Source organism: Uloborus diversus, chromosome 1 (assembly GCF_026930045.1).
Source record: "Uloborus diversus isolate 005 chromosome 1, Udiv.v.3.1, whole genome shotgun sequence".
Lineage (NCBI taxonomy): Eukaryota > Metazoa > Arthropoda > Arachnida > Araneae > Uloboridae > Uloborus > Uloborus diversus.
In genome coordinates, this window is record NC_072731.1 from 207,364,820 (window position 1) to 207,378,275 (window position 13,456).

Here is a 13,456-nt window from a genome sequence, read left to right on the forward strand (position 1 = left end):
GGTTGAAATGCTTAATTTAAGCAAAATTGGGCAAAACATTTCTTATTGTACTTATATATGTACTTTTCTTCAAATGTAAAATTAACAGTACAAGGTAACTGGTTTAAGGGAACCTTTTTCGATTATTTAGCACAAATAAACAGATTACAGAATGCACGTGTTTCGGGGTTTCAAGGAACCCCTTTGTCAATTCAAAAGTGTGAGCTTCTAGATTTAAAGACACCCAGTAAAAGCCAACTGGCTTTTACTGGTTTTTCTGAATATCAACTCGACCAAAGACTTTTACTGGGTGTCTTTTCATCTAGAAGCTCACATCTTTGAATTGAAAAAGGGATTCCTTGAAACCCCGAAACACGTGTATTCTGTACTCTGTTTATTTGTGCTAAACCACGTTGGATGTTTCCTGTTATTCCTCGGCACGAAGGTATTCATTTATTGCTTTTTCGAATAGTTAAGAATACAGTTACGGAAAAGCAAAAAAAAAAACAATAAAAAAAAAGTAATAGTAATAACAGTACACACTTATCAAATATTTTGCTATTATGCAATATACCAAAATCCGGTTATGCCATTCAGATACTACAGTTTCTTCCTTGGCCTGCTCATCAATCTGGAATATACACTAACCGAGTCCTGCTGGAGGCAGATATCATCTCATTTAATAAAGAAATCGATATAATTTTTGAATATAAGTTCTGCAATCTTAAATTTTTGCTTACTCAATTGATAAGCACACTGCTTTAAAAGCAGATCACTTACTTTTCGTCACCAAAAATCTCTGATGAAAGTAAAAAATTTAAAAGCTTTTTTTCTTGGAAAACACATTAAACTTTGAGCCAAGCGTTCAAGAAATAAAGCACTGACAGGCACCTATAAACTTTCGGCTTAGATAATCTTTACTAATAATAAAGCTGAAAGTCTCTCTGTCTGTCAGGATCTTTGTCCGAATCTCTGTCTGTCTGTCAGGATCTCTGTGACGCGCATAGCACCTAGACCGTTCGGTCGATTTTTATGAAATTTGGCACAAAGTTAGTTTGTAGCATGGGGGTGCGCACCTCGAAGCGATTTTTCGAAAATTCGATGTGGTTCTTTTTCTATTCCAATTTTAAGAACAAAATTATCATAAGATGGACGAGTAAATTACGAAATTATCATAACGTGGAACCGTAACATGGGCACAAGCCAATTGGCGAGATACGAAATTATCATAACGTGAAACCGTAACATGGGTACAAGCCAATTGGCGAGAAAATTCGCCATACATTATTTGTAAATATACAGGCGAGCCAAAAGACCTTTTAATTTTTCTATTACGGGCAAAGCCGTGCGAGTACCACTAGTAGTACTATGAAGTACTAGAAATTATGTGTCAGATCAAGCATTAACATTTTTTAGTACAATAAACAATATCAAAATATTACTTGTTCATATTCTTCCAAACTATGCTTCTGTTTATTCTTCATAGATCTTTTCAGCAAGTAGATAGCTATAAAACATTTATATAGACGTCAATGGAAATATATTTCTACACTAAAACACTACATCAAGGCAATGTTTTAAAAGGAGTTTTTTATTTATTTATTTTACCAGCATTCTGTAGAAAGAACTTAAAATGTTTTACTATTATTGCATGCAATCAATGTTCACAAAATTGCTCATTATTTTTTGAGTGCACATCTATGAGTATACAACGCGCATGAAATGTTTCAATGAACAGTTCCATAACAATATTTTCAAACATAGTTATAGAATGAAATATAATTTATGGGTTATATGGGTTATGAAGTGGTGAAATTGGTATCAATAATCTTAAATTTACATCTTTTTCTTTTTTCTTTCTCTTCTTTTCTTTTTTTTTTTTTTTTTTTTTTTTTTTTTGTTAGAATCACATCCTCTTCCGTCTGCTAAGCTGTTAGCATTCAGGAACAAACTTCTCAAAAAATTCTGTTTTCCTGCAACGGCAAGAAACGACGGAAATCTAATGTACTCAAGACGGCAAATTCTCGAAGAGACGCAATCGTTTTTAAAAATGTTGCAACAAGATATTGCACAAGATCGTATTAAAATCATTAAGAAACTGTTAAGAATGGAGTTTTTGTTATCCGTGAAAATGTTTTAAAGTCATTTTTTTTTTTTTAACTTTAACTTCACATAAGTAGAAATTTTTATAAAAAGAAAAAAAAAAAGAACAACCTGTGGGATCGAAAATACGAGTTATTTTAGAAAATGTAAGTAACGTAAAAATAACTTTCTTTTTTACGAAAAGAAATTCTTTATGAATAACAATTATGAAATTTTTAATGAAACTTTGATGCCAGATTTGGCAACAGAACAACTGAATTAGTATCATTTTTCGATTTAAAGTATGTGGAATTGTCACTGAAATGAAATTACAATACATACCGTAATCTGTGTTATCAGGCTGATGATGGGAAGGCCAGAAGTATGGTGCCTGAAATTAAATAATTTTCATGCTACATTTAACATAAATGTTTTAGTAATCAATGACTAATCTTTCTGAAAATTGTCACATTTTTTAATGAGCGACGATTAACATTTCTAACAAATTGAGTGCACCCAAACCTGTTTTTGTGCGGTCTTTTTTTATGCGATTTTTTTTTTTTTTTTTTTTTTGTGCGGTTTATTAAAATTTTAATCAGATTGGGATTCAATTGACGAAATTGTTTTTAAAAAAGAAGAACTGTGACCTCCCAAAAATTTCCTTATTAGGAAAATTTTGTCCGAGTACACGGCAAAAATTATCATCACTTTTTATTTAAAAATTACAATTTTGTAAGTTTTTGGGTTATTTTTTTATGCGGTTCCTATCCACCTTATATAAAAAAAATATTTTTTAACTTTGTTGCGAGAACAACTTTTTAAGGTACTCGTGAAGTTTCAAACAATTTTTTCATGCGATTTTTTATGCAGTCCCTATTGCCCGCATGAAAACAGGTTTGTGTATATACACGCACAAAGTGGTCCATAAGTTTAAAATTTCATAAAATAGGAAGAAATAAGTATATTTAATGTGCGGATACCTATATAAATCTTCCTTGGGAGAGTCCTCGAGAGTAGTTTTTAAAAAACTTAAGAGCATACGGAGCATAGCCAACATGCAAATCGGAAGTTTTACGAAATGTAAGGAGTACAATATGATTTGTTATAGGTAGCCATTAACTGTGTTGTTAGCATGGGTGGATAAATGTGAAAAACAACTTACCAACGACAAGTCATAAAAAACATCTCTCTTTTGTGTACTGAAATGTTTGAAAGGAATTTCGGATTTTTTTATTTTTAAAATGTAATAACGTATCTTAACTTTTTTCCTTTTACCCCACATTTTTTTTATAAACATGTATTCAAAATTTTACTACAAAGTGATTACTTAACCTCTGCTAGAGGTGGTTTAATAATGCAAAAGATCTCCGACAACTGAAGTGACTGCGCTTTAAACACGGCATATTGATCTTTATTCAATCATTTTAACAGCGGTTACTCGTCGCAGTGCGATCTAAGCACGCAACAAAATTATTCAGTTTTTTCGCATAGCTTACAAAAAGTTCATATTTTATTTGTTATTTTTTTTCCTCTTCTTCCCATTGGCATTCCTTTGTAATTACAAGCATTGGCGTGTTTCTGACCTCACTGCTAAAAATTTTCCGGAAAATTTACGGTAATTGTTACTGGCATCCATGTTTCCAGTAATTATTACCGTAAAAATCAAAAGTTACTGTAAAAGTTTACGGTTTCCTCGCCACAGCTACCAGTTGGAGCTGGGATCGTTTATTTTTCCGGCATAAATTACCGTAAAAATGAGCGATGCGTTAAGTCCGCCATTTTACAGTAACAATTACCAGAAAATCTTCCTGAATTTTTAACAGTGCTGTTGTGCGTTGGCTACATGTTTCGTTTAATCAGCATAATCTCTTTGTCTGTTTTTCACAAACAGCAACGCGTGCAGATTGTTAGATATTACGAAAACATACCGATGTTATTAACAGATAATTTATGTACTTTACAGAGATTTAACGCATTCATTACTTTTCACAGACATTCGAGTTGTAGTATTAAAATTTTCTAGTTTTTATCAACATGTACATGTAATTATTTAAGTAATTAACATAGATTCTTTTGAAATTCTTTTTGAAATTGAATAAGGAAAATGACAGTACCAAAACACAAGGTAGCTGCTGGCAACTAAACTCAGGACATGCGGTTTTACTGATTTTAAGAACACATACTACGCATGTAGTTGGTGGATATTTCGCGGCGTCAGGCTCCGAGCTCGGAGCTCTCCGATTCCTACTCCAACGCCGCATCCACTAGACTGACTCCCCACAGACCATTTCCCAATCAACAGTCGAATATTTAAAATAAAGCCGACAATATTAACGATCACGTCTTTTAAACAACATTGCACAATTTTAATTACGCACAAAGTTGCTGTAATATGATTATTAATATGACAACAACAACAATAAAAAGGATTGCACTGCTGAAATTACACATACTGCGACTGCAATGTCATTATTAATCCGAAAACAACAGCAATAAAAAGGTTGCACTGTTGAAATTACACATACTGTGGCTGTAATGTTATTATTAATCCGACAAAAACAACAATAAAAAGAAATGCACTGTTAAAATTATGCATACGCGGCTATAATGTCAATATAAATCCAATACAACAATAAAAAGAATTGCACTAGTAACATTATGCATTATGTGGCTGTAATTCATTATTAATGCGACAACAACAATAAAAAGAATTACACTATTCGCAACTCCAACGAACTGTAGGAGGCACTGCAGTCACTGTCTAATGGCGGACGAAAAAACTAAAACAAACACATGTGGTAACGAAGAAAATGCTAATAAGTCTAGAAAATTTTGTTCGTATGCATGATTTTTTCACTTTATTCTTTTTAAATTAATTTTCAAAGTCTTGTTGATATTCTGGCCCACGTAGAAAGAAATGAGAATTCAAGAAGCATTACTAAACGTTAGAAAATAATGCAAAATACGCAGTTCGTAGTTCTAAGCAGCCATTTCCACGATGTTGAATTCGATATTTATCAATTCTTGATAAAACTAAATAATAATTGTGGCCTGACAAGAATAAGAATTAAAGCTAGAAAATTTAATTATACGACATTACGAATTATTGTCAAAAGAAGATGATACTTCTTTGCCTTGCTTGGCTAGCGCTAATTGTTTTGCATTTGTAGCTGAGTTATTTTTCTCAAATTGCCGAATCGGTTCATTTTAAATTTTTCTGTTTGGTATGTTTCTAATTTCTGAGTTATGATTTAATTATGTCATGCTATACAAATCATCAACAAAATTCTCTCGGATATATGGTAGTAGTTTTCTTTTCAATTTGATCTACCATTATTTCTTTTTACTTATCGAATTCTGTAATCTTTTTACCATTTTATTCCTCTCGTGATAAAAAATAAAAATGGTTTAACTAACATGGGCGGAATCTCGCCAAAGGTACTTAGCGCGCACAATACTAAAACTATAACCCTAAACAAATTTGGCGAAACCTTTCAGCTGAGAATAAAAGCAACAAAATAAATTCTTTCTCGGTTAAACATTTTTCATTTCGTTCTACGATAATATATTCAAGAAAAAATTTTGCATACTGTCCATTCCAACTAAATGCTGCTGTAAAATATGGTTTGTTAAATTAATTTAAGATTAAAAGAAAATTCCATATTCTTACAAATTCACACAAAACAATAAAAAATTTTACCTGGTATAACGTTATCCAAGTTTGCTAATCCAGAGTTATCTGGTGTTAACGCGCTTTCACCATTTCTCAATCAAATCACTTTTTAGAGGGAAATAATGAAAAAAAAAAACATTATTTTGAGGAGCTCGAACACTTTCTGTTGCTGAAAGCAATCCAAGACACATCGATTGCGTTAATAAATACTCAGAACAAACTACCTATGTTTAAGTCAACAGACATACGTGGAACGCAATGTGGCAATGCTTTAGTTTTTTCGGCAGTTTTGTAAATCACCGCAAGGTAGCGTATTCGAGCGCTGGAGTTGCGAATTGAAATTGTGCATACGCGGCTGTAATATCATTATAAATCCAACGACAACAATAAAAAGAATTGCACTATTAGCATTATGCATTATGTGGCTGTAATTCACTATTAATGCGACAACAACAATAAAAAGAAGTGCACTATTGAAATTGTGCATACGCGGCTGTAATATCATTATAAATCCAACAACAACAACAACAATAAAAAGAAATGCACGAGTAACATTGCGCATACTGTGGCTGTAATGTCATTATTAATCCAACAACAACAACAATAAAAAGAACAAATGAATTTATGAAACATGCACTTACTTGAAATCTATAAAGAGTACTATCATCTCTTATTGCCAGAGACCTAGTATCGCCCACAGGGAAAAAATAACCATGTTGACACAACAGGTTGGCTAAATGCACAGCTTCTGCCAAAGGACACAAAGGAACTTTAAAGAAATAAGTATGTCTGCGCTTTTATCTAAAAGTGCGATTCATACACTGCTTGTGCTGCTACTAAGACTACTGCTATTACTATCATTAGATACTATTACTAACTATCATTACTATTACTAATGCTGGCAACTACTAGATGGTCTGACAGCTTTTTGAAAAGCTAACATGCGCAGGCTGAAAAAAATCTAAAATAAAAGCAAATGCCCAAATGATGCGTTTAAGAAGTACATAAAACAACAACAAGGTTCCGTCCAGAATTAAACGTACCTAACTATCTAATACACCAATATCGATTCTCCGTAATCAGATAAATATATCTGATAAATATATCCACCTGGTTTAGGGTGCTTTTTTTTTTTTTTTTTTTCAAATATACCTTTTTAAGCAGGCCCGTCATTTAAGGGGGGGCACTTGCTCTCCCCCCCCCTCCGACTTTGACAAATCAACGCATTTGTATAGATGTGGAAGTGGTTTTTGGTGTCTTAGAATAGGGTCGATAGAATGTGTATTAGTATACCTTTTGATCCCTTGGAAAAATTTGAAATGAGGGACCTTTTTTAATTGCATTTAAAACAGATTTTAGAAAGTTAAGTTGAAATAGTGAACTGTTACGTGTCACATTTCAATAAATTTTAACTATTGATATCTTTTTTACGAGGAGTACTTTGATTTCGATTTTTTTTCTAACATTAAAGAGAAAAAAGTAAAGAAAAACAAATTGAGAAGCTAAACATTAAAATATGTTTATCTAAATATAAAAATTCGAATCAAAATCCGCAAAAAATAAAGATAAAAACCAAATGAGCAAACACAAATGAGAACAAAACAGTGACAGCTAATTTAGAAGCTTTTCTTATGATAAAATGTCAAGTCAAAAAATAAAAACAAAACTAAGATTTAAAAGGGAAACAAAGAAATTAGATAAAAGTAGAATGAAAAATAATAAGTATTCCTAAATGATGTAATTGCTTTTGAAATAAAATCGTTTGCAGCTTTTCTGATTGGGTAATAAATAAAACTTCCTCAAAATACGGGGTTCTTTGGGGAGGGGGATGACGCTAAATTATTAACAGTAATGCAAATAAAGTCATCGGGGTTTCGAATTCATTTCACTTTGATTTCTAACTTGCGACAATGCTAAATCTGCAGGAAGCATCATTTCTGCTTTTATTGATAACTTTTTTTTTTTGGGGGGGGGGGGGGGCAAACAGAAACCAAACAATGTGATGTGAATCTCTGCAATTTTCTCGATTTTTCATCTCTAAATTTTTTACTCATTAATTTATTATATGAAGTTCAATTTATCCTGTAGTTTGTTCGGTAAATGCTGAAAACACAGCTGAGAATATAAATGATGTTTAAAATAAAGCAATTTTTCTAAAGAAAGTGACGGAAATACATCAACTGTCTATTTGTCTTGTTTATTAAACTTTTTTTTTCTTTTTTTTTTTTGGTCTGTGTGTGTGTGCGTGTGTTTGTGTAACCTTTTAAATTCTTTTCAAACTCCGCTCCAGATCTTGAAAGTAGTTTTTTAATTGGTATTCTATGTTATATATGAATGAATGAAAAATTGAGCGCAGATTTTAGAGGAGAAAAAAAAATGTGTGTTTCACCCGTACATTTTTGGTATGGGGAGTTTTGTACATTGACTTTTTTGTGAAAATTTCCGAATTTTTAAAGCATTTGTTCATTTTCTTAATTTACGATTTGTTGAGTTTTTTCGGAAGATTCCTGTTGAGTTAGGACAAATTGTTTGCTGGTGCTGCCATCTAGGATGATAAAGAGTAAATACGGGCTAACTTCTCGGACCCTCTGTGCTTGTCACGTGGTCTCGTGAAGTTTGCTTGTCATTTAGCGGAACGGGCAGAACAGTTTCCTCCTCCCCCTGATTTTGATTAAAAAAGTTCTAATTTCAATAACTAACTTTTATTTCAATCAATTTTATGTAGGCTTAAACCAATACTGGCTGCTAGACATTTAAAAGAAATAATTAAAAAATAACTTTTGGGAAAATAAAAGTATTTTCTGGGTCCATGTTATTTTTTTCGCTTATTCTATCAATTTCAGCGACTAAAAGTATTACTTTTGACTGAAGGAAGCAACCCCATTGTCCAACTAGTAGTATTAAAATCAAGTTTAAATGAAGCTTGCTGGGGAATTGCTTCTTTAATCCCTCGCAAGGTTTATGAACACTATGGATATTCTGCTCTCGATTTCTTGAAAATTTGAAATCATAAAAGTATGCAGAACGATTTAAAAAATAACATTATATTGGATCACAAATAAAAAAAATTTGTGCTGACCTTATTTTAAAACACCATGATAGAAAAACACGTTTCGAAAAAAAAGGGGTTGGGGTTTACTTTAAGTGTTTAAAAAAAAGTAAAACAAAATTTTTGAAAAAAATGTTAAAATAATTTCACTATTAAAGTTAATCCTTTTCATCAGCGTTACAAAATGTTGTCCATTAAAAAAGATTGATATTCACATGTAAAATAATGTAACTTACCCAGTTCTTCTATGTCGAGATGCGCCATTAACCACATTACCAGATCGAAACCTGGAAAGACAATTAATCTCTCAATATTTCACAATCTGAATAATAAATATTTGCATTTATATTGACATTTTAGTAGTAAAATTTAAGATAACATTGGCAAGGAAATTCTGTAAAATTTCGATGCAAAAAACTGTTCCAAGCAGTTAGAATGTTCAAGTTAACAAATTCAGTGTGTATTTAGAAACAGAGTTTTTTAATGGACGCTTCATATCCCTCCAGTTTTTTGCAGAGTGAAACTCCTTGAAAAAATAGCTTTTTATTAACAGAATGCGCAATTTTCATTCCAAATATGAGCAAAATATTTGTGTATGATCTAAGAATCGATGTTATTTTGTCAAAAGTTTGATCTGTTTAGGTGTACAGGCTGCTCAAGGAGGTTTAGCTTTGATGTTGCTTTAAAATTAAGAAAGAACAAAAGACAAAAATAAGACTTTTATTAACAAAAAACATTAGATGTATGTGAGGAAGAATGTTTTATCCAAAAGAGACGTAACTATTTACGAAAACAACTAGGTACGCGACTGCATGCAAAATTAAATAAATAAATTTGAAAAAAATAAATAAATAAATCTATTTATCAACCTAATGGTTTACTCTTTTTGAAGAACGTGTGTGTGTGTGTGTGTGTGTGTGAGTGGTTTTTTTTTTTTTTTTTTTTTTTTTTTTTTGAGCAATCACGATTGCTTATTGTTCTCATTTGACTGTTTTAAATTCCTATCATTTTATTTTCCCACCAGCACCCTCTGCCAGCACCACCGTCGCGTCGACCGGCCTCACGATGCTGCTCCTCTTGCGAAAACCGTCTCTCCAGGTTGTGTCCATATCCTACACACACACACGCATACATACACGCACGTACACAATCATACGCACACTCATGCTGCGCACAGACACAAACACACACTCCTACACACACACACATAAACACACTCATGCCTGCACACAGACACAAACACATATGCCTACATGCACACACGAACGCCTACACACACAGCACTGCATACACAACACGCACACACATGCATACACACACGCACCCACACACATGCGCCAACACAAACACACACACATGCACCTACACAAACACACACGCTCGTGATTGCGAAAAACATAATTTGAATTTAAGATGCCAAAAATTCAAATTAATATCTTTTTTTTTAAACGAAAAAAAGGTAGTTTTAATGGTTGCGTTCGACGAACTCAACCGATTGACTGGTGACAAACCGGTTACTAACCGCAGCGTTCTATGATCAACCGGCTACAGTCTTAAGCTGTTGATTGCTTGATTAGACTACGTGACCATTAGCTCTCACGTGATCAACCAACCGGTAGCTACCGGTCGAGGTCGTCGAACGTAAGCAATATATTTTATTCTTCTTAGGTTAATTTTCATTAACGTTATTACTATCGTTCTCATATAATGTTTGTATTAACAAAGACTTTGTAATGTTTTTCGCATTGTAAACATAATGCGTGACGCGAAAAAATTCCACTGCTTCTCAAACGATGGTAATGAGCGAGATTTCTCTTGTCGAACGTGGTGGTTATGGTGGAGTAGCAAGGATGCGTAATTTAACGTTTAGGTCGGTGCCTAACTGTCTCTGAAGTTCCATTTGTCGGGAGAACGCCCCAATATCTAAAACTGATGAACGTAAAAACGTTAGGTGGGGGTGGAGCCGCTATATAGATAGGCCGACGCATCAGCTTAAGTTTAACAATTTTGGATCGGATTTTTCATTGTTGCGCTGCTAGGGTTACCACAGCAAAGTTTTGGATTCCGCCGAATTTGCCGAAAATAATATTTTATTTTACAAACATATCACGTGCCGCTAATCATTGCTCACTCTGCACAATCACCAAACGCGATAAGTCGCCAGAAAAGACAACCACTCAAACACGCGCTCCAATCCAAAATGGCTAATCTTAAGCTGAAGCGTCGGCTCGTATATATAGGGGCCTTAGGTGGGGGGGGGGGGGTTCAGGGTGCCATGACATGCTTGTAAAATAGACTGTTCTTACAATACCATCAACCAATCAATACTGTTTGCCAGGCCCGTATCCAGGATTTCATAAAAGGAGGGGTTGAAACTTTTTCTCTTTGTAACCTACGTTGTCAAAGGAAAACTAACTACGCATGTTGAATAGTTCATTTTAGTTCGATAACTAGGCTTTTTTTATACGTTTTGTGTGTGTGTGTGTGTGTTTTAAATGAAATCTTATTTGTACAGTTGAAAATTTTGTAAAAGCGGAAAAAAAGGCACACATATTCCTTTTATGCCACCTAATGCTAGTTTCTTTTATTTTCTTTTGTTTTCCCATCAAATAACATTAAACAGGAATTTAATGAAAATAAAAAATTTTATTTAAAAAATTGCTGTTTCGCATAGAAACATTTTTCTAATGTGTGAAACGACTGATTCATTTAACACTAAAGGCGTACCATAAAAAAACCCAATAGTAAGCAAAGTAACCATTTTCCCTGCCCTTAAGTCTTTTTTTTGGGGGGGGGGAGGCTACATCATTGTCTAATATTCTTTTAAATAATTTTGCCCTGCATGCTTACAGCATTGCCGGACTCTTCAGCCATTTCTCCATCATTAATTTTTTAAAGCACTTAGAAGCGAAGGTGCTTGGGAATCTTACAATTGAGGAAAATGTTAATTGCTAAAGATGGGGAAATATTAAAGATGGTGAATAATGCATCAGAGTTTAACTCTAAAACTAATTAAAACTTGAAATACTTTTTGGAAAATCGTTTAATGATTCATTGATTTTTTTTTTTTCAATGGGAGGGGTTTAACCCCTAAAACCCTCCCCTTGGACACGGCTCTGCTGTTTGCTTTGCCAGATCCGCAGTCGATTTGCCCAATTTTCAAATGATAGTTTGTATGATTTCTGAAGCTAGACAACAAATGTTAGGAAATAAAATTTAACTCTCGCAATTTGTGTTTTGTGTTTGCGTAAACAAAATTATGAATTCGAAAATCTCTGATTTTGTGGCGAGACTGTTGATATTCCTTGTGTTACATCTTGTACTATTTTGCTAGCCAAAGATGAGGGGAATCTATTTAAAGGTCTGCAATCGATTTCGAAAATGATAAACGATTTTAGAAACTGCTCACGTGAATCGTAACCGAAACGATCCGTGAACTTGGAGAGATAAAAATAAGTAAAGAATTTCCGGCGGAATAGATTAATTACATAATTGAATACATGCTTGCGAGAAAAAATGTTGTCATAGGAACGAGGAAAAATTTGTTTCTACACATTGTTCCGTATTGCTAATGCTGTTATGTGCAATCTTTACGTATTATTTTAATTTTCAACTAATAGTGATTTTTTTTTTTTGGACCTTTTTGCTACTTTTACACCCTAGATCTCAGCGTTCAGAAAAATGCTTCATATATTTATTCTGTTAAGGTTTCAATCTTAACAGAATAACAGATTTGTACAGTCTTGAGCAAAGAAGAGACCGAGGGGACATGATTCAGTTGTTTAAATTTATTAAAATGAAAGATGTTACGGGGCTAAAGTTTAGCACTGAAAACAGGACAAGGAGTCATTGTTTTAAGCTATTTAAATCTCAGGCTAATATGGAAGGAAAATTTATTATTTTAGCAGGGTAGTGGAACCTTGGAACAGCTTACCGGAAGAGGTGGTAATGAGAAAGGGAGTAGATAGTTTTAAGAGGGCCATTGATCTTCACTGGGGATTGTAAATTGACTAGGACCAGCCTAGATGGGCCCAGAGCCTGTTGCTGGTCGTCACTTTTGTATTTGTATAATTTAAGTTTCTGTTCTGCATGATATTTTCAGTAAAGTGAAAGACTAAAAACGTGCGATATTTTGTCTCGGATACTGCAGCTTTTTGCAGATTATTAACTGACTACCTGAAAATGAAATTATTTCAAATAGAAATTACTGCTTTAAATGACTCATATACAAAATTGAAATTGTTCTGAAGTCAAGTAGTCAAAACTTATCCACTCAACCAGCAACAACTGAGTTTTTGTGAACGGGCTGTACACATTCAGTAAAAAAAGGCGATTAATTAAACATGTTATGATTTGAACATTTCCAAGCAAAAATAATTTTGAAATAAAGGGGAAGGGCATTAATGATTGATGAAATTCAATGGAAGAACAAATCTTCAGGGAAGGATTTTATTTATATATATATATATATATATATATATATATATATATATTTATTTATTTATTTATTTATTTATTTATTTATTTATTTTTCTGCGAAAATTCGTTTATTGTATCATGTTTTGCATGAAGTTGTTATAACTTCATTCTGTCTTTATTTTTTAATTTGAAAATGAAATTGTGTTTTGGGGAAAGAAATTTTCTATCATCTGTATAATTTGTTTCTCCTACTT

At 33.0% G+C, this 13,456-nt stretch overlaps 1 protein-coding gene across 2 annotated transcripts in view; it reads right to left on the bottom strand.

The window, feature by feature from the left end:
- LOC129234144 (regulator of G-protein signaling 7-like) overlaps positions 1-13,456 on the bottom strand; it is a 63,921-nt gene that overhangs the window by 25,587 nt on the left and 24,878 nt on the right. Inside the window, exons 3-6 of one of the 2 annotated variants that reach the window (XM_054868039.1) lie at positions 9,020-9,070; positions 6,376-6,482; positions 2,404-2,452; positions 1,422-1,486 (exon numbers count right to left, since the gene is read on the bottom strand). In XM_054868039.1, coding sequence (XP_054724014.1) covers positions 1,422-1,486; positions 2,404-2,452; positions 6,376-6,482; positions 9,020-9,070 — 272 coding nt within the window. Of the gene's footprint in view, positions 1-1,421; positions 1,487-2,403; positions 2,453-6,375; positions 6,504-9,019; positions 9,071-13,456 lie in introns of both variants that reach the window. The other variant, XM_054868038.1, reaches the window with a different exon arrangement.